The following is a 20,438-nucleotide window of genomic DNA, read 5'->3' as shown; positions in this document are numbered from 1 at the left end:
ATTCACCTTGTGCAAAAGGAGGAAACACTGGTAGAAATGGTATTTAATCATTCTGCTTTAGTGATTGGATACTTCCTTTCTGAGCACAGCTGCAGTCAGAAATTATATTAGCTCTAGATTGATATCACAGTATAAATAGAGTCTTTAAATCTCCTAGGGACAAGAATAATTTAGACATAAAATAGTGCAAGACTGCCTTTCTGTCCCAACAAACTTCAGTTCAGGTAGAATTTGTAAAAATAGATCAATGGAAGATCCTAAACCAAAAATCACCTGAGAAATTAATATTAACTAATTTAATTTACATGCACATTGTCATGCTCCCCATCTAAAAATTCCATTTGAGGCAGAATATTTATTCTTCCTGCAGCTGTCATGCTTTTGTTTTCCACTTAGTCTTTTCTTCTGCTGATCCATAAGAGAAATACTATTTTTACTGGTCCCACAGCCCTCTCTTTACATATGTCAGCAGAGTTCAAATGGAGATTTGTTTTTATTGTAACTATAAACAAAGTAACTCTTATTACTTAGCGATTTCCATAAGTTTTTTCCTATTAGATAGGGGACTTCTAGTATGACAAGAGAATCCTACTGTGGTAAGTATTTGGGTTGGAAATTCCATTAAGAGAAAAACTTGATGCAATTCAGTTGTGAAATGTCCCAAAGTTGAGGTTTACCATGTATTTAATAGAGAAAAGGAAAGCGAGAACAAAGAGCCAATTTTGAACAAATACATGGTGATCTAGTAAGAAAGTTTGGAATGGGAATATGAAGTGAGCATATGGCTTGGGATGATCAAAAAAATCAATTTGTAGAGAATTTTCCATGAAAATATTACTGGTATAGATTAAAAATATGCTTTTTTAAAATATGCTTTGAGTAAATAGATATACAAGCAAATTCAATCTTAAAAAAATTCACATAGGAACACGAGGCGTGAAGCATCTTCCTGTCAGGTGGCCATCATGGTACATAATCCTATCTCTAAACTGAAGGATTTTCATCTTTAAACTACATTACATTGCTTCTGCTATCATGGACAGACACTGGTTTCAGTACTTTATTCTTTTAACAGACAGAAATTGCCTGACAATTTCCTTTGTTCATTTGTTTCCTTCCCTCCCCAAACAAAAATCACACCGGGCCTGTCACCACTGTGAATCTTGGGCAGACATGAAACCATTTGCCTACATATTGAGTTGGCAGGGAATGAGGCAACTTTGATCCAAGCATCACTTCACTGAATTATTTCATTTCCATGTCTGGGCTTAAATCCCCAGCTCACCAGAGTCTTTCTCAGCTTGTAGCTCTTCACTGCCTAGAACATATCAAAGAGCAACTTTACAGCACATGGTGCCCATTGGAAGAATTATTCTGATCTAATTCCCTGCTGTCCTCCTTCCTCCTCTGTATTTGTAGTTGATGAGTCATTAGTTGATAAATAGAGTCGTTCTTATCTTCTAATTCAACTGCCAATTTATCCAAACATTGTTTTTACCTTCTTATTTTTTAGGTTTCAATTTTAGGTGTCAATTTAATTTCCTTTTGGAATGACATTTTGACCCTCCCTCTACATTAGTGATACTATTAAGTTTAGCCTCATCAACATTATGACCAGTGCACTTCTGTAATGCATACCAAGGCATGAAAACAAATACCAAATCAATCCCAAGTGTGTATCTCCAACAGAAACTCAACTAGAACCATCAGGTACAGAGTACTTTTAAACCCAATCAATACTCTGTTAATACTGCAGGTAATTTCAGGTACTAAATGTAAAGAATATAAATTCTGTTTATTTGTCATTAATCCATTTCTTACCTCACAAAACTATAAAGGATAAATGCTTACTAAGCATTAGGAAGTGCCCATGTACACAAACCTCAACATACACTTCTTATCCTCCAAATGAAAATGTTTATTAATTATTTCACCTTTAAGCAACACAAAACTATTCTGTTGTGTCTTAGTCACCTACTCCTTTCCTCTGGAATTTGCTACAGACTTACTGAAATCAAAAACCACCAGGAAAATTAGGGACATGACTTTCTTCTTCTTGAATGTGTTACCTATCATGAGATAACAAAATCAGAGCACAAGCTGAATTTCTGTAAGAGATTAAGGGTCAAACAACCCAATGGAGGGGCTGTAAAAGTGCTAAACAATCATCATTTAGTCCCAACAAAATTAATTGCACAGAAATAGGATCCATGAAACAATACCTATCAAAAATACCATTATAAAGTCCCTATATATTTTCCATTGATAATTTTTTTCTTTAAGAATCCAAACTTTTGCAAATAATGAAGGATTGAAATCCAAAATATTATAATTTTCAAAAGAGTGAGGACTTCCCTTTTTTCAAAAAGTTCATTTAACAGCTGTTAAATGATAAAAACACTAGATGGAGCAACTATCCTGTTTTAACACACCTTGCTCTTCAAAGGGCATCGAGTCTCTTTCAAATCCTAAGATTAACATTATACTAATAATAACATTATGACAAGTAGACTTTCCTTGGAAACCTTAGGGAGCATGTAAAAAGATATTTACCAAATTGCAAAGAACGGTATCTTTGCTTGTTATTGAAGCATATTAATATTACAAATATGTTTAAATTAAATATTAACCAGTTCTTACTTGTCTGCTATTATAACCTTAGCATGAACAGAGTAGTTCTCAGAACTTTTTGTGATATGCAACTGACCTGTTTTTCCCAGATTATGCAAATACCATGAAAATAAATATGTTATCTTGCATCCCTTTCTCCTATTTACATTTTTTTTAAATACTATAACATCAGCTGAGTTACATTTATCTCTAGCCCTAATGCCTAATACATTCTTTTCAAGATCTTACTATACAACTCCAAGTATTTTATTTTTCTCAGTTTCAAATTGATTCCTGTGGGAAAAGGAGCTTTTCTTTGACTAGTAACAGAATTTAACTCACCTAAGTTATTCTGGCATTTTGAAGCATTAGTCCTGAAGCAGTTTTAGATTTTGGGAGGAAGAATGGAGGGGGGAGAAATAAGAAAAAAAGTAATCTGGTTCTTATCAATGCTTTCCTCCTCTTATGGCAAAACTTGCTTAAAGAGGCAAGAAAAAATCAACAGCTTTCTTCCCATGGATTTGTGCCACATGAAATGAGAACAATGGAAAGGTGATATTCAGTCTTGTGGATGTTATTGGTCTGCAAGTCAAATTGCTGCTTCTTAATTTTTTCAGTTTAAATGGAGATTTTTATACTTCCAACGCCGATAAAATACTTGGTATCAAACTAGAAAGTTTGATGCTTCAATCTTAGCCATCCATTTTTTGCCTCCTTGGCTTAGTAACTGGAGGCTGTACTCTTACACAGTACACTAATACAATATTCACTGAGTAGCCAAACTATTCTTCCTTCCTTCCTATAGTATCCAGTATTTCTAAATATATAATTCACAGAGAAGCTAATCTGAAGCAGAAATATTTCCAAACCTCTGGCAATGGGGCCTGGTGAATTTATTTCAGGCGTAGTCCTTTTACAGAAACAACACCAACTGAAGTCTGAGAACAGAGGAAAGAGGCTGGCAAAACCTGGCACCATTATTCACCACCTCAAAAAAGCCTCAACCCCCAATGTGGCTTTCCCTTCCAGGCCTAAAAATATCAAGCAAAAGCATGCAGTGTGTTGTATTGTGACTGCAGAAAGCAGCCAACACAATCTGGTTATTCACCTTTGGAAGGCTCTCACAAGCCTTCAGTAATTGCAAGGGCTTTTTTATCAAACCAAAACTAAGGAGTACACACCATCAAGTTTTAGTCATTAAGTGCTCAGGGAAAATCTTGGTTGTAAACACACACAATATAGAATGATATAGGAGAGGTAGGTTGAGAAGCCCCATTCTTTTAATTTATTTTAAAAAAATCAAAAGGCATTCAGCACTATGGGCTTTGTTTATCTTTGGGTGCAGCTACAGTTGAGTACAAACAAAATAACCCTGAGAGATTTTGTGGCCAAAAATGCACCCAGAAAATAAATGACTGGATGTATAGGAACACAATACTTTCTCTCTTTTCAAACCAAAACATTGATCCAAAAGGCGTCTAGTCACCAGTGAACAAAGATATTTTTACTAAGCACCCAAATTTTTAGAGGAGCTTTCTTCTTCCATTATTATGCTAATATCTAGTATAAATTTATATTTTATTGTCTTTGAGAGAAACAGCAGCATTCTATAAAATATTTTCATTTACAAGGCTGCATTTTTACATATTCATTAAGAGACGTCACAAAACCTGTTATTCTAAGCTGAAAATTCTTCCCCAGAGTTAACTCTCAAAGTGTTTTTCCAAAGCTAAATACTGACTGCTCCTCCCACTGTAGATCACCTGCTTGGACTTTCTAGAGACTAAAGGTACATAAATTGTGGGGTTTTGTGTTTTCTCTGTTCAGTTAGAAATACAAAAAAGATTATCTGAATGGAAAAACACTGCCTTCAGATAATCTAACCATCATTCATCCTGCTGCACAGCTGTGGACAGTTCCAACATCTACTTAGCACATTTCCAAAATGTAGCTCCACTCACAGATATAATCACACTGGACTAGTTCTCATGTGCTGGTGCAATTCCAGTTAAAACAAAGCTAGTAATTTTGGCACACAAAACAATAGTTAGAGCATATTTAAAAATATATGTGTATTAAAAAATAACTCCATTTTTCCTTGTGAAAGTCAGACTTCTCTCCTAGCAGAGAGAGAAAATAAAAGTCTTACCTGTTCAGAAATGAAAAGGATTCTGATTTTAAATATCTAAAAGAAACCACTACTTATTCAAATACCTAAAGTCATACCAGGCCAAGACTGAGAACTACAGATTGTTCCATCTTGACTCTTATCCAAAAGTTAAACAAAAATTATGGTGAATGCACATATTTTAGATGGTATTAAAACACATCGAAAACTCTTAAAACCTGGTATGTATGGTAAAAAATTATAAACATTCTGTAATTTTGGTAGCAGATCTACCAGTAACATATCTTAAAGCAATCCTAGTATCAAAATTGATAATACATCCTATTTTCTGTAGAAGGATCAATCAGGTTTCTATACAGACTTGTTAGTTGGAGTTCTTTAGACAGACATCAGCTAAAGCACTGTATTAACACATAATTATCAGTTTCTATAAACCAAAGTAGTTTGGAACAAAAACAATTCCCATAATCCAACTAATTCCTGCCCTCAGGCAGTCTCCTTGCACGATGAGTATCAAGTCTGTATTCTGCTGTACCCTGCCAAGTTTACTTTCAGCATTAAATCAAATTAAAAGAATATGAGCAAGAAGGAAAATATATGCTAATAGTAAATACAAAGCGGTTGAAAAAGGAACTTCTATGCCAATTGGTCTCCAGTTTGATAACAGTGCATATAGCAACAATTTTCTTGAAGAATTTAAAAAATAGGTTTTTAAAAAGTCATCCTACTTCTTTTAGTTTCAACTAAGATAATGCTTTCTTTTATAACAGTTGTCCTGTTTGCTTCCTTATGAAGTAAAATCATTCCTAAAACCTTCAGTTCAGGAAAAGAAAGGTAAAAAGTTTTAAAATACCAATTATTTAAATATTTTGAAACTGCAGGGAAAATTTCATTCTTAATTTTTCAATTTAAAAATAAAGCAGATCATTATTTTCCTTTCACCATTTTACACTAAATGTTTACTGTCATATATGAACCCACAGGGCCTCAATCCTGTTTCACATCTTTGCACATTACTACTCAAACATTAACAGGGGTGTTAAGGCTTATAATTTCTGATAAGCAACAGCATTGCCATGTAAAAATTCCTTTCTCAAATTCAGGAATTACAAGTCTGCTGACAGTCATTGCACTGCATCATTTTGAGTGCTTGGGAATATATTAGCAAAATACAATTCTCACTTACAATCTAATAGTAACCTAGGATAAGGGAGAAAACAGTTTCAAATGAGGACTTTAGAGATAGAATCAATTCATTGAAATTTAGCTCACAAACTGATTTAGACCAAGCATTTTCTGAAACTTAGCTCACAAACTGATTTAGACCAAGCTCTTTCCATAGAAATAGTTATCCAATTTGACAAAAAGGGGAGACTCATTCTTCTTACATCACATATACAGCATTCCTAAATAACAATGCTGAGCTAGAAACTTACTTTTAGAATGGTTAAACACAGGTACAATGCCTACATATAAAAAAGCACCTATTTTTCCAATAACATAAAACTTCAATTTAAAAGAAGTCAAATTTCTCCTATTGTTTCTATATTTCATTCTTCTTAATAAGTGAAACACTATTCTACAAAATAGAAAAGTTGTCCTGATAAACACATCGAACTAAACAAAGATATTGTATATAGAAATGAAAATGAAACTGAATGCAGTTTCACATCCTTTTCAGTCTTCGAATCTATTACCGTGGAATTAATGTTTATCAGAATATCAAAAACCATTTCCAAAACAAGCATTAAAATGAATGTTTGAAATCTACCTTCTTAGCATCTCATTTAGAATGTTAGTGCTTGAGCCAATTCTGCTTAAACACAGCAGAATTTTTTCTCCTGACTTTAACTAGTGTTCAGCATCAGTATAAAATCCCTTGTCACTTGTACTTGAGTTACACATGAAAAAAATCTGAAAGTAATAATAATGCATGTTTCACAAAATAAAGTGCCTCTGGAGAACTGCTATTTTTACTCCTGACCCATGAGCCCAGAAGAACACAATGAACTTTAGGAAAACCAGTATCTCCATTACTAGTATTTAAACTATAATAAAATTCTTCTTTAAGAATACAAAAGTTTAGAATTAATTTGGAATGCTCCTTGTCCATCACATTTCAAGACCCTAGCCAAATGGGATGCCCACAATGCCATACATAAGGACTTTAACTGACTATAATTAATATGCAATTGTACTGATGTAACCATTAATATTCTACACTGCTAAATAGGTGTAATAGAAGCAAAACATAATCCATAACTCATGCTGAGTAAAGAAAGATAATAATCAGCTGGCACCCTAGTAGAGAATAGAAAGACAATTTTAAGCTCAAAATAGCATACAGAAAAACACTGCAGTCAAATGACAATTTTTGCATTTTTGTCCAGACTCTATCAGTATTCTCTCTCTGTCTCATGATGATTCTCACCTCTTCCTAATTTCTGAATCCACAAGGAGTTGCCTTTTTTTGTGGGGTGGAGGTGGTGGGAGTTCCTCTTTAGCATGCTTAACCAGGATTTGCTCTCTTGTGGTCACCATAGTTACAGTTTCCATTACAGTTGTCTGTGTTAGTGATGTCTGAGTGGTAGTGACAGCCTGCGAAATCTGTGAGAAGTACAAAAACAGAGGTCATACTTTATTTGAAAGCCTTCAGTAAAGATTGTTTGGAGGAGCAATAGAAAATAATGAGAAACTGCTTTCATCTGGTCATAGGCTGACCTTCAGGAAGAAACATTATACGCAACTCAAGCTAGATTGTTTTATCTGACTCACGCTGTGTGAATAAGTTATCTGCAAAAGCCAATATCAAAATCAGAAAGGATTCTAATGAACTTATAGCTCCCTGTAATGCCTGCTGAATGAAGAAAAGAGATGAATGGAATTCTACAAAGGAATTGAATGATAGCAAATAAATAATATGCTACTATCACTAAATATCAACTTGAGACCACCCCCCATCTTAAAACTTCCTCCTTGAGAGGTGATAAAGGCATTAAAATGGCACTAAACTACCAGTTATTAGTCTTACCATTCAAAAAAACTTTCAAATAGAATGTAATTCACCACAACATACTTGCATGAAAAGGCAGTTAACTTTCTGGCTGGAAATCTTAAATTAGAACACATACATTAGAAGGCAAATTAATTTGCATCAGTTTTATTCCATAATTAAAAACCAATATTTAGGGGGTCACACCAGATACTAATACTCATGGTATGTAACACTGTAAACACTTTCTATCTAATGCACTTTGCTTTCCTCTGGTAATATGAAAAGAAACCCCTTAATATAGCTCAGCTGCATTAACAAAAGAATGTTCAGAAATTTTTTTGCTAATAGTTGTTTGTACACTGCTTATGCATGTACTGCCCATTTGTACTTTTTTCCATATAAAATTTTCCAACTCAAATGTGGGCAGCTGCTCTTAAATCCCATAACTCATGAGAAATAGGCCAAGTCTTTTTTTGATTCTGTCAGATGATGGCTCATTTGTCAAAACGCTCTAGTTACAGCTCCAATGACCACTTTGCAGTTTAAGGGCAGTGAAATGGAAAATAAAAGAAAAAAATTATATCAGGACAAGAAAAAGTTGTGCACCTGAAAAGCCCTGCTTCTTTGCTTTTACTAATATGCAATAATAAGAGTGTCCAATTCAACAATAGACATGCCAGTATCTGAAAGTTCATGAAACTATAAACCCATGCATAAATTATCTATTACTTCTTGCATCAGAAACTCCAGTAAGAGAATTGAGTCAGGTTAGTTTTTGAGACATAAGTGATTCTATAAACAATGAAGCGGCAACCAGGTCTAACACCTTCTCCACAATGCTTCCCTGCATTGAAAAAGTAAAATAGAATGACAAGGAAAGGGAAACACTGTTAGCAGGCAGCCTCTTCCCAGCAGGCAATAACAGTAAAGCCAAGAAACCTGAAAAAAACCCCAACAAATTCTTGCCAGCTCTGCTGAATTCTTCCCATTGCCTTCCATGCAAGTCTTCCTGATCTTTGTTCAGGCTAACACTGGAAGTGATGAGTAGGGAAGGGCCTTACCACTGTAAACTGGCAGTATTTCTAGCACAGAGCAGTTAACCCAATGCTGTGCTTCCACATCTAGAAACAGGCAGCTCTAGGTTTTAGAGCAGACTCTGGACTACTAAGACTAAAAAATTTAGATTTAGAGCAGATTAAAAAATATATATATATAGATTAATTATGACAATTGATTAAACTACTTGTGACCTACAGAGATTTAGGCAACATACAAACTACAAAATTCATTGGAAGAGAAAAACACCTAGTTGAGTTTTTAACCACTAAAATTCTATGTAGTAACATTTTAGTTTTAGTTCTCTCAACAAGATTTATTGATTTTGATACTTTTTTTCCTACAGAAATCATGACAATATTAAGTCAGCATTTATGTACGTTTTTTATTGAAACTCTCTACAGCCTTCTTTTCCATTTTATTTTAATTAATTAGAGGGCAGAAGGAAAAGAAAGTTAAAGTTTCTGATGTCTAGGGTTCCATGACATTTGAAGATAGAACCTTGATGTCATCTCTCCCTGAGCTCACTGTACATTAGAACAGAAAGTGTTTCTTGCCTATTATATAATTTTCAGTACAGTTTCTCTGTCTCTCTTTCCTCTTCTCATAAAACTCATATTACACTCCGTTTTATCCAAAAATCAATGATAGGATGATGTTTCAGACACCCAGGGTCATATCCTGCCATGTTTTCATTTGCTAATCAATACCAGGGCAGAGTTTCCAGTGAAGAAGGTGTAACACAGAATAAACCACAGCTAGGGCACTGTAGGAATCATCTGCAGCATAATTCCAATTACAGGAGTAGCAGCTGGAGCTGGAGATGGGGAACTGCCCTTCCAGAACTGGCAGTGCAATCACTGCTCAGAGCAGTCAAGGCATAATGCTGAGGCCGTAATGATTTGGGATGTGAAAACAATAAAAAAGTATTTTTCATGCTTAATCAACAGGAGTGGAGGCTAAAATGTGCTTCAAAAGGAGAATGGAGATGTGAACTTGAAGTTCATAGCAATTCTAATTAAAGACAGGGTAAGACTAAAAGGTAGATTGCAACCTTCCATGCAAGATGAAGCTGGTTCACATTTAAACTGCATACGCTTTAATAGGAAAAGGACAATCATTAACAATATTAGGAATAACAAAAATAATAAGTATTTTTTATTAGCTTACCTGGTGAAAAAAAGAAGAAAAAAGAAAAAAACAAACAAAAACAAACAAAAAACCCAAAGACCAACCCCCCCCAAAAAAAAATAACAAACAAAAATAGAAAAAAAAATATTCAAGCACCTTTTAATCACCAAAGTGGTGTGTTTCATGTATTATTCAAAGACAGTGCAAATAATAACTCTATATTTTCTTCATCCCTCTCAGTACCTGAATAGCAAATGTGATTCTGAGAAGGGGTAACATACACCAGGGTTTTAACCCACTAGAAAATCATACAGAATGGGCTAAGGTGACTCACGAGGGTGCACATTAAAAACTTTCAAAGCACAATGTTTGCCAGCAGTTTCACATCAAGCTCATCTTTGAAACATGTTAAAATCCATCTCTTTTCCTAGCAGACAAATTCAAATCTTTTTCATCATCTATAGGCAAACATATGTACAATGTGTGTATAGCACTTCAGTAGTTTTATGGCATTTTATTTCTCATTTATACAGCAGCCTTCCTTTAATGCCAACATTTATTACTGTCTTTGGAAGTGCCCTCTGTCCTGATAAACTCATAATTTTCCTTTACACTCACTTTTGGAGCTGTCATCTATTCTTTGATGAAATTTATCTCTGTGAGTGGGGAAGTTCGGATGAGGAATGGCGTTTTCTTTAGTTTGGAAAGATTTTCAGTACAATTTAGTGGAGCATAATGAGCTCAGCAAAGCTGGGTTTAGAGCTTCTGGAAGCTCCACATCTAGCCTAAACAAGCCGTCCTTGTCCTTGATTCCACTGTGTGGTCAGTGAAGGAAAGCTGACATTTTCACGATGAGGACAAACTGCTTTTTAGATTTCTCTCTCACACACACCCCTGCCATCCAGTCATTTGCAGCAGGAGCTTCAGCCATGTGTTCTGATTAGATGCTTGAATTCAAGAGCAATTAATTCAGCCAAATGTGGGAGAGCTCACATTCCACTTTCTGCACTTTTCCTTTGGGATTTATAGCTACTTTATATGTCCAGTTGGAGAATCATCCTTGAACTGAGCCTGAGGTTGTCTCTTCCATTTAATTTCTTATTTTGTTAACAAGTTAATCATTTCATGACACTTTATTAAGAGGGGAAATAACTAAGGACAAAAATGCAATTATGAGCACCCTATGAAAATTATTAATCATAGAATCCTGTAGGTTGGAAAAGACATTTAAGATCATTGAGTTTAACTATTGACCTAGCTCTGCCAAGTCCACCACTTAACCATGTAAAGTTAATTTTGAAGGCAATGTCTAAGCTTGATGAATAAAACATACATTTTCTGATGGTTTTTAGTGGAAAATATTCTATTTTCACCCTCTTCAAAGTCTCCTCCTCCTCAGTTCATGACTAGAGAACATAATGAGATCATGCATTTTTTCTCACAGTGTAAACACATAAATGAGTTCTGTAATGAATACATGTAAAAAATCCTCACTTGCCCAGACAGAAACCCATGTTGACAAGTATACCATCAGGATTTCACAGAAAATATCTCTGAACAGTGTGCCAGTGCCTTAGGAACAGGTCCTTCAGCCAGGTCTAACCATGCAACGTTTCCAGAAGGGGAAGCAGCATTCCCATGGCAGCACATCACTTCTATCCCAAGCAGAGCAGCTTCTCCTGGGAGGAAGAGCTTATCCACTGAAACATTCTGCTGTGATAGGACAGCTACACTGTTTTGGGAATCCAAAGCATCTCCCAGCTGTGCTGATCTATGTTTACAGCCTCAGGACTGATCACTTTATTTTCTGTAATCTAAGTTTCATTTTCAAACCTAGTAATTGTATTTAGGAGCCATCACCAATCTGAACAGGACTTGAACAATTTGGAGTGACTTTTGAATAACTTCCTGAAATTGTGTGACCCTAGCCATACCAAATTTAAAACTGAATCTCTGGAATTTTCCTCTGCTTTGAAACAGGACGTTTTCTACAGCAAATATACTGCAATTAAATCTTATTTTCAACTCCTAAATGCTGTGTACACAATATGTGTTACTTTCTAACTAAATTTGTGCCCTTCCACCATTTTCTTCCCATACATTCTCCCAAACTGATTTCTCAACTTCAGCTCCTTTTTCTAACTATCACAGAGCAAGCTAAAATATTAAGGTATGAGTTGAAAGCAAGGCCACTAAGAGGGATTCAGATCACTACATGACCTATAGCTCCTTTTCTTTAATTATCCAAACATAATTTGGTAGAAGTACTAGTAGAGATGAAAAAAAAGGGCAGCATGCTCAAGGGAATTGAATCAAACTGACCAGAACTGTGAGAGATCTACATGGACAGGACACAGGTATCTGCTGTAACATTCTGCTCTGTGCTATTTAATTAAAAAGCCTTAATATCCATTTCCATTTTACCATTCACACAGTGACAGCTCAAAAATAACCCTATAATAGTGAGATAATGGAATGGAAAAAAGGGAGCTGGTATGGGTTTAAATTCAGTAAGAAAGAGATGTTATCAAGATATCTAGGAATAATAACTGGATATGGGTTTGGCTACTACACCTGAGTGCTGAATTTTATTACCTGGTTTAAAAATGTCAATTTTTTTTAATATATTGCAGTTAGCAAAGTGGTCAAAATAGTAGCAGGTTACATTTTTTCATTGGCACTTTTGTTACAGGTATAGATTGATTTCTTTATTTTTCCAATAAGTTTCTCTTTCTTGTAGCCTGTCTTTTTAATCTGTAAATCAGCATATCATATACAGAAGTATAATAGCAGTCAATTAGTAATTTTTCATGTTGAAAAAAAAAATCACTTAAACTAGCAGACAGCTCTTGCACTGATTTCAGACTACGTGGACTACGTGCTATTTCAAAGAGACAGCTATAAAAAAGTGTGTTATTATATGTTAAAAATAAATTAACTGGAAAGGTATTTTCATTATGGTTTATATCAGCCCTGAAAACATAGTTAACGACCAAAGAAAGTAATCAACACTATAACTAGAGATTAAAAACTAAAGAGATGAATAAAATTTTAGAAAAGTATATTATTGCTGCATTATGCTGTCCTAAAAATAAAATATGTCTTAAGCAATCATGCAGGGGAAATAATTAAAACAAGATGACAAACAGCACCAAAACTGCTTCAAGCATTTGACTGTCAAAAGAATCTGATTGTCATAAACTGATAAAACTGTTTTTACAAACCTGTTTAGAATTGCTCTCCACCTTCTGCACAAGGCTTTCCCAGCGCTGAGCAAAATTTTCAAGACGACTTTCCAGCTTTTGAGCCACTGCTTTATTTTTCACAGCTACAAGGAGATCTTGGCTGAGCAGCTTCAGCTTACTCATCATTTGCCTTTTCATTTCTATATCTCCTTTTAGGATCTGTTAAACAAAGTAACAGAAGGAAGAACACGCATTCATACAAAAAAAAAAAAAAAGAAAAACCCAACAAAAACCAACCCAAACCAAAACACCCACAAAAAAGAAAACCAACAAACTTAGAAGAAAAATCACAAGGAGAACATCAGAAAGAGCTGAAAATGCGTTAAGGGCTCCTATAATTCCATAATGCTTTTTCCATAAAAACTGCTGGCAGAGCTTACATAGCAACATAACATAGCAGGTGGAGCAGCTCCAAACTTCACAGCAGGCTTCAGGTGATGACATGAAACAAAAAGCTAACAGTTGTGTAACAGGAATAACCTTAAAACTGCACTCATGTTAACAACTATATCAACATGACAATCTTTCTTAAATGTGTCAATATACTTTTTTATATATTGCATATTGAAAGAAGAGTTTCCTAAAAAAGTAATGTTTGATCCCAATCCTGGATTAAAATATGCAAACAAAAAACCCCCAACCAAATAAACAAACAAACATAAAAAGCAATAAAAACAACCCCCCAAACAAAGAAACCCAAACAAACAAAAAACCAAAACACACTGTGCCAAGGGACCTTGAATCTCCTGAGATCTATACATGCAAGCCTGCCTATGAAACAGCCTATTCACACATCCAAGGATCATCCACAGCTCCAGGTCTTATCTGGGTTTACTTTTGAAAGCCTTAACTGGTTTACTCCACTGCTTTTCATTCCTTAAACATTTGTTCTCTAAACCCTAATCCTGTAACTATAGCCAAACTTTGAATTCTCTATGCAGTTGTGGATTGCATTCTAATCCCCAAGGCATGAAAAGGATAATCAAGCAAGTGGTTAGACAACAAAATTTAGTCTACATATACTTTCCTACAGCTATGTAATCCAAAACTGTAATTAAAAATGCAACTCAGCCAAAGAAAGATTCATTGTCTTTGTAATCAGCACTCTTTCTAACCAGATTTGATTTGAAACATCATAATTACTACGGGTAGGTACAGTTAATATCAAAATTTAAATTGATGCATCCCTGAGAAGTAGAAGCTAACTTCATATTGAAGAATCTCTTTTCAGAGTAGTAGGAGACCTAACAGATGGAGGAAAGTAGATGCAAACCAGTTTAGCATGTTAAATTTCAAGCACTGCTATATTTGACCTTTTTTTACGCCTACAGCATCAGAAAAAGATCATGTGGAAGCCACCATACGCTGAGTGGAATAATAAAAAATGATATCCTGTGAAACATTAGTTAGTTCTGAGGAGCAGTGTTTGATTTCCAATCACCCCAGCCCACAACAGCTGGATAACACACCCAGAGCTCAGCATCAATCCAAGACACCTGGAGCACAAGCAGGAAGTGAAACAGCACAAAAAGAAGGATGCTAAAAATTTCTTTTAAAGATATTTCTCACTGCAAATTAATATGCTTTTGTGACAGCTACAGTCAATCTGGAAAACTATACTGGGAGATTCTGTTTTCACATTACTTCATTAAAAACCTGTTAGTGTGCGACAATAACCAAAAATATGCTCTAGGGTTTTTTTCCAGTACAATAATAGATCTAAAACAATAATAGTAACTGCAAAATATGTAATTTTCCAATTTGGAGGACAAGACGTGGTAGTTTGCTTTATGAAATTAATTATCAAATATATCAGTCATAACTTCTTCCAAGTACATACTATAAACCCTGATATTGGAATGTTATAAAGTGATTTCCTTATTTTTGGTAATGTGGTTCTGGTTTTGGGAGTTTAAGTTTTTACTTCTTGATTGTTTTCTTTTCCTTAAAGATCAAAAAGCTTACTTTGCTTACTGTAATAGTCTAACCAGCAACACCCACTGTAAAGTTAATTTTCAGCTGCAAATAAATTTATTCCAGTCTAAAATAGTGTAATGTCTAACTTATTTTCTATATGTAAAAAGAGCCAAAAATGTTGGCTGAAGCAAGAAAATATTTATAATAATGGAGTATATACTATAAATATATAGAGGTAGATCTTGGATACTTGCACATCTTTGCAAGAGCTCTCAGTATTTGTTGCAAAAAAAAAAAAAATAAAGACAATTTTACAGATAAAATTAGGGCATGAAAAAGAATCTATCAAGCCTGTGCCATACATGGCACCAAAATATCACCTCATTTCTACATTCTCAGTGCATCACATCTTCCAGCTATTCCATGTTCTCTTTCCCCCTACAACTTATGTAAGAATTAAAGAGTCAATTATAGACTCAGTGAATAAAAGGTAGGTGGAAAATTTAAAAACAAAACAAAACATAAAATCCCAGTTGTTTTAAGGAATTATTTTAAGAACTGGAGCGACTACCTGCTCAACAGTTTTTCTGACCTTTAAACTTGGAAGATCCCAGAAGAGTGGTGATGGCAAAGATAAATTTTCACATACAATGCTGAATAAATCCTTTGAAATAAACTGCAGTCTGTGGAGGATCCCACACCAGAACAGCTCTGAAGGAAACTGTGACCCTGTGGAGAGCCCACACTGGGGCAGGCTCCAGTCTGTGGACATTAATGTGATATAAAAGTCAAGTTTTTTTCCTACTGTGAACTGTATCTCAACAGACCTGTTTCATATCAGTCCCTTTAGAATGCTTAGGGCCTTGTAGGAAGGTTGTAGAATTTCAAATCAACAGTCACAATACTAAATGGTTTAAGAAATTACCTTCGGAAATTTCCTTCCAGTTAAAGAGACTGGCTAGAGAATGCAACCATAATCTGGCAAAATTCTACACATAACTGAGGCAGAAACATAGGCTGGAAGCTTTATGCCATATTACAATATCAAACCCAAAATTCTTAAGGTCTAAAAGGAACAACTAATGCTGTTATTTTTTGCTGGAATGACTGGACAGCTGAGGGATCAAGATATCATCCTGTTAAGAATAAAAATGTCTTTATTCTAAGTGAAAAGTTACATTTTTATTCTCTCACAGACTTGCTTTTACAATTCAGACCTAATTATAAGAGTGATCCTTGGTGACAGCTTCTCCTCTACTACATTCAAACACATGTCAAAATAAAATACACCAAAATACAGGCACAGTGTGTCAGGGTCAGGAGAGTATGACCCCATTTTTCCCTTTTTCTAAAAGGCAGACCAAGAGGAGAATATATTCCCTTCAAAAGCACCATCATGTGGCTGACATACTAATAAAAATTCCTGATAGTTCAGACAAGATTAAAACAGTAAATTGTCAAATACAGAACTTCTAGCAATTTGGCATTGGAGTGTAAAAACACATATTCACTGGAATTTGGAAACAACTGCTGTTAGATCTAAAACCTCAGAGGGGAATTCCGAAAGTAAAAGCTACTGTTCTGCTCCAAATCACTAAAGAGGCAGTTTTCTTCTAGGATACCACCAATATTTAAATACCTAAACTATTGCATTATGAATCATGTTTCTAAAAAGATCAAAGTTATTCACGTGTAAAAAGGAGTAAGGTGCAATTAATAATCTCCACCTGTTCTTTTAAGGATGACATGATTCTTTTTGAGGGTAAGGGCTATGGATAAATAATTTTATTTACTATTTTTTGTTGTTCACTCAGTCTTCTGAAAGATCACAATTATTTCATGACAATAGTACTTAACCATTTAAACCGGCAGCATAATTTTAAAATAATTTCAACTTCATAAAAGTTCATTAGCGAAACTTAAGAAAATATTACAGAAGTGTTTCCTTTTTAACATCATATTTTCAAGCAACTCTGAAAGGTACTCAAACTGCCCTATCTTTAACACTTGCAAAACTTTAATAGTCTACTACTTCACAATTTGTGACAAATATTTCAGCCCTCTGTACCTATGTCCTCTAGCAACCTTCTGAAATCCAAAAGTATACATTTTTTTAACAAATTTCAATTTCATGTAATACATTTTTCTTCATGAAGGTACTCCAAAGCATCCTGAGTTTTCCTTAGTCCATTATGTGTTAAAAGACTGGCTTGAAGTCAGCTTCAAGATTGCTGGAATATCCAAGAAGTATATAAACTGAGGCAATACATGTTTTCCTTCCTTTACAAAGAAGTTTTCTTAATCCTAAGTAATCTTTAATCAAAATCCAAGTCTGTACTTCTAAATAGATATTTTTATTCTCCTAAAGTTTTGTAGAAAGAAAAGGAAGGGAGAGGAAAAAAAAAACCAAACATATGTAGCAATGTAATAATTAGTGTCTCAAGATTATGCTAAAAATCAATCTTTTGGTTCTTAAATTAACTACTGAGTTATTCTATGAATCAAAGGAACATCTACCAGTAATTCTGGACCAGCTAAAATGGAATTAAACAATTAGTCTGTGAGTTCATTTTTTTAAGCTTTATACATTTGTTTATGTGAGGACAAAATGAAGTAAATTTTAGAGGCATCACAGTTACTCAAACCTCATAGACGTCATGGTATTTTTATCAACCCAAAGTCTGAATGCTTCTACTTTTAATACAGAATGATTAGAAGGAAATAAATCCTAAATTAATTTTTAAAAATTTAAGGCTGAGCCTTAGATAAATAAAGCCGAGCTATGTATATCCAGTAAAAATATTTAATGAACAATATATAATTAATTGGTATTTTATATTTATTACTTAATAATTAATGATAGCTAATTAATAATAAAGAAATATTCATGTCTGAAAAGATCAGCAGTTTTTTTTTTTCCCGATAAAGCAATAATTCACCTATTTTAACCAAAGCATGGACATGAGTGTTTCCTTTGTCCTAAATAGCACACAGAGTATTATTTTCTTTGCCGAAGTCCTACAGCTGTAAAGCCATTGGTAAGTGTAGGCTGCCACAAGTTTTTCACCTCTACAGAAACAGCCAGACCTACATTCCCTCCATAAAGACCACACAAGGTGGAGAAATTGCTGAAGAGTGAGGTGGAGGATGAAAAGGGTACATTTCGTGCATGTAACTCCATTTCTGATGCTGAGTTGAAAAGTAACCTAACTGTAAAGTTTTAAATTAACCTAACCTTCTGTATGACAGGGTTTGCTGAAGGATAACTTATTCATGTGCAGATTTCATTGCGCATATGTATATAAAGTCTCACACGCAATATATTCACCAACAGTATCAACAAAGTAACCTTCACTGTTAAATTATACATATTTTTAAGACAGAAAATGCTATTTTATTTCATGAACTTTTGACCAAATATACAACCAATAAAAAGCATCTCTATCCATTGGTTCCTTTATCAGCAAGGCTATGGACCAACTATTCCATCACAGGAGGCAAAGCCCACTCCCCAAGTATGAAACCATATGGTCTGAGTGGGGTAAAGCCATGTCCATGCACTCAGATTAAGGAAGCTGAACATAAAACCAGAAAAATGAAAAATACATACAGCCAATTTGCTTAGATTGGTCAGCATTTCATTCTGATCTCCAAAGCCAGTTGTCTGGATTTTGCTCACAGCATCCTGTTTCTCAGTAAGCCATGCATCAAAAAGGCACTGGAATAAAATTGGAAAGAAAAAGCTTCAGTCAGACCTTTCTTATATATATATACAAAAATAAAATATATTATTATATTTTCTATAATGTGTTGAAGAACATTCCAATCTATAACTTATTAAAAAAAAAAAAAAGCTATTCACCTGCTCCTCTGCAAAATGCTGCCATTTACGAAGAATATCTTGCAGAAGGACCCATCGTTCTTCTGTCCATCTGCAGATGGCTGCCCACCGTTTTCCAAAGTGCTGGAGAGAAAGAAACACAAAAGTGTGTTTAGCATCTATTTACATTTTTTTCCTTAACAAGGAAAGCTGTTTTCCCTATGGCATTACAAAATTTTTATGGAAATATTCTCCTTATTCACTTTTTTCTCAGGCATTTGCCCTAAAATATGTTGCATATCAAACTGAAATGAACTTTAGGCCCATTTGAAATAAAATAAAAATGAGGAGAACAGGGAATGCAATAGATCTAAACACTGAATATTTTAATACCAATCTACAGATATTTTTCTAGCAAGTCTCTAGTACTACACTCTGAAAAACTCAGTCTCTTTAAAAACTTTAAGATGCCCAAAACAGAAGTACTTGAAACATAAACATGATGGGCAAAGATGTGGCCAAAGCAAAGACAAAAAATTGGCTTTTAAGTTGTATCATCAGTACAGTTGGTCAAAGCTCTTACCTCTTTTAAAATATTGCATTTTAAAAAAACCCATGCTTATAAACTTCCACATCAGCACAAATCCCACTGAGGTTTCCCAGGTATTTGTACCATTTACTACTATGCATGTATTTAAATTAAACAAAACACCAACAATCTTGTTCTCTTCTCCTTTACTTTAGTTGATGATAGAAAACTTCTATTGCAATGATGTATAGTGACTTAATTACCCCTGGACATCAAATATTATTCAGTTTCTCCCAAATAAAAAAAAAAATCTTATAAACACCTGAAAGATATTTTATATTACTGCGTTCTTAATTTTTCATCCACTTAAAAACATATCCTGACAAATATATAATAGTTTTTCTTTTTTTCATATTCAGTTATTTACTTCATTATTCTTATGGATCCCTAATAACTTGATATATTATATAATGCTATATATTTTGTATTTACATGTTCCTCATAGAGATCATAATTTATTGTTAACAAAAATGCAGCAACTTTTTTTTTTCCTCAATAATTTGACAAGATCTTTTATTTTAATAAAGTAAGCAAAATGACCAAATAACTGCACCAATAAAAGTGTTGATTCTGTGACCAACCTTAAACCTAGTTATATTGCTTTTCATAAGAAGCAATAACAACCATACACTGCTTGGTTAAGACACAAAGTTTCAAGTTCAAAGTATCATGTTAGGACTGTAATTTATAAGGCAGTTACTATACTAAATCACATGGTGCTCAACTTTAACTCTCTATTCACATCAAACAGCAGCCTTTTACTGATGCCCACAAACTCAGACTGCTTCAAGTGTTCCTAACATCTGGGAAAACAAATTTTCAGAGAAATAGATTGAGTCCACACTAAAAAGTAAAATGCCCTCCTGTTTAAAAAAAAAAAAAAAAAAAAAAAAGCCTTTTCTTACAGCCCTAGCAAGAATTTTTAGAGAAATCTGCATGCAAAAGAT

The 20,438-nt window shown here is 34.2% G+C and overlaps 1 protein-coding gene across 10 annotated transcripts in view; it reads right to left on the bottom strand.

The window, feature by feature from the left end:
* DMD (dystrophin) overlaps nt 1-20,438 on the bottom strand; it is a 1,043,904-nt gene that overhangs the window by 673,587 nt on the left and 349,879 nt on the right. For all 10 annotated transcript variants that reach the window (XM_063182212.1, XM_063182260.1, XM_063182196.1 and 7 more), the window contains 4 exons: nt 18,945-19,046; nt 18,693-18,800; nt 13,145-13,324; nt 7,170-7,345 (listed from right to left, as the gene is read on the bottom strand). In XM_063182212.1, coding sequence (XP_063038282.1) covers nt 7,170-7,345; nt 13,145-13,324; nt 18,693-18,800; nt 18,945-19,046 — 566 coding nt within the window. The remainder of the gene's footprint in view (nt 1-7,169; nt 7,346-13,144; nt 13,325-18,692; nt 18,801-18,944; nt 19,047-20,438) is intronic.

This window comes from Melospiza melodia, chromosome 2 (assembly GCF_035770615.1).
Source record: "Melospiza melodia melodia isolate bMelMel2 chromosome 2, bMelMel2.pri, whole genome shotgun sequence".
In the NCBI taxonomy this organism is placed as follows: domain Eukaryota; kingdom Metazoa; phylum Chordata; class Aves; order Passeriformes; family Passerellidae; genus Melospiza; species Melospiza melodia.
This window is presented reverse-complemented; position numbering and strand designations above follow the sequence as displayed.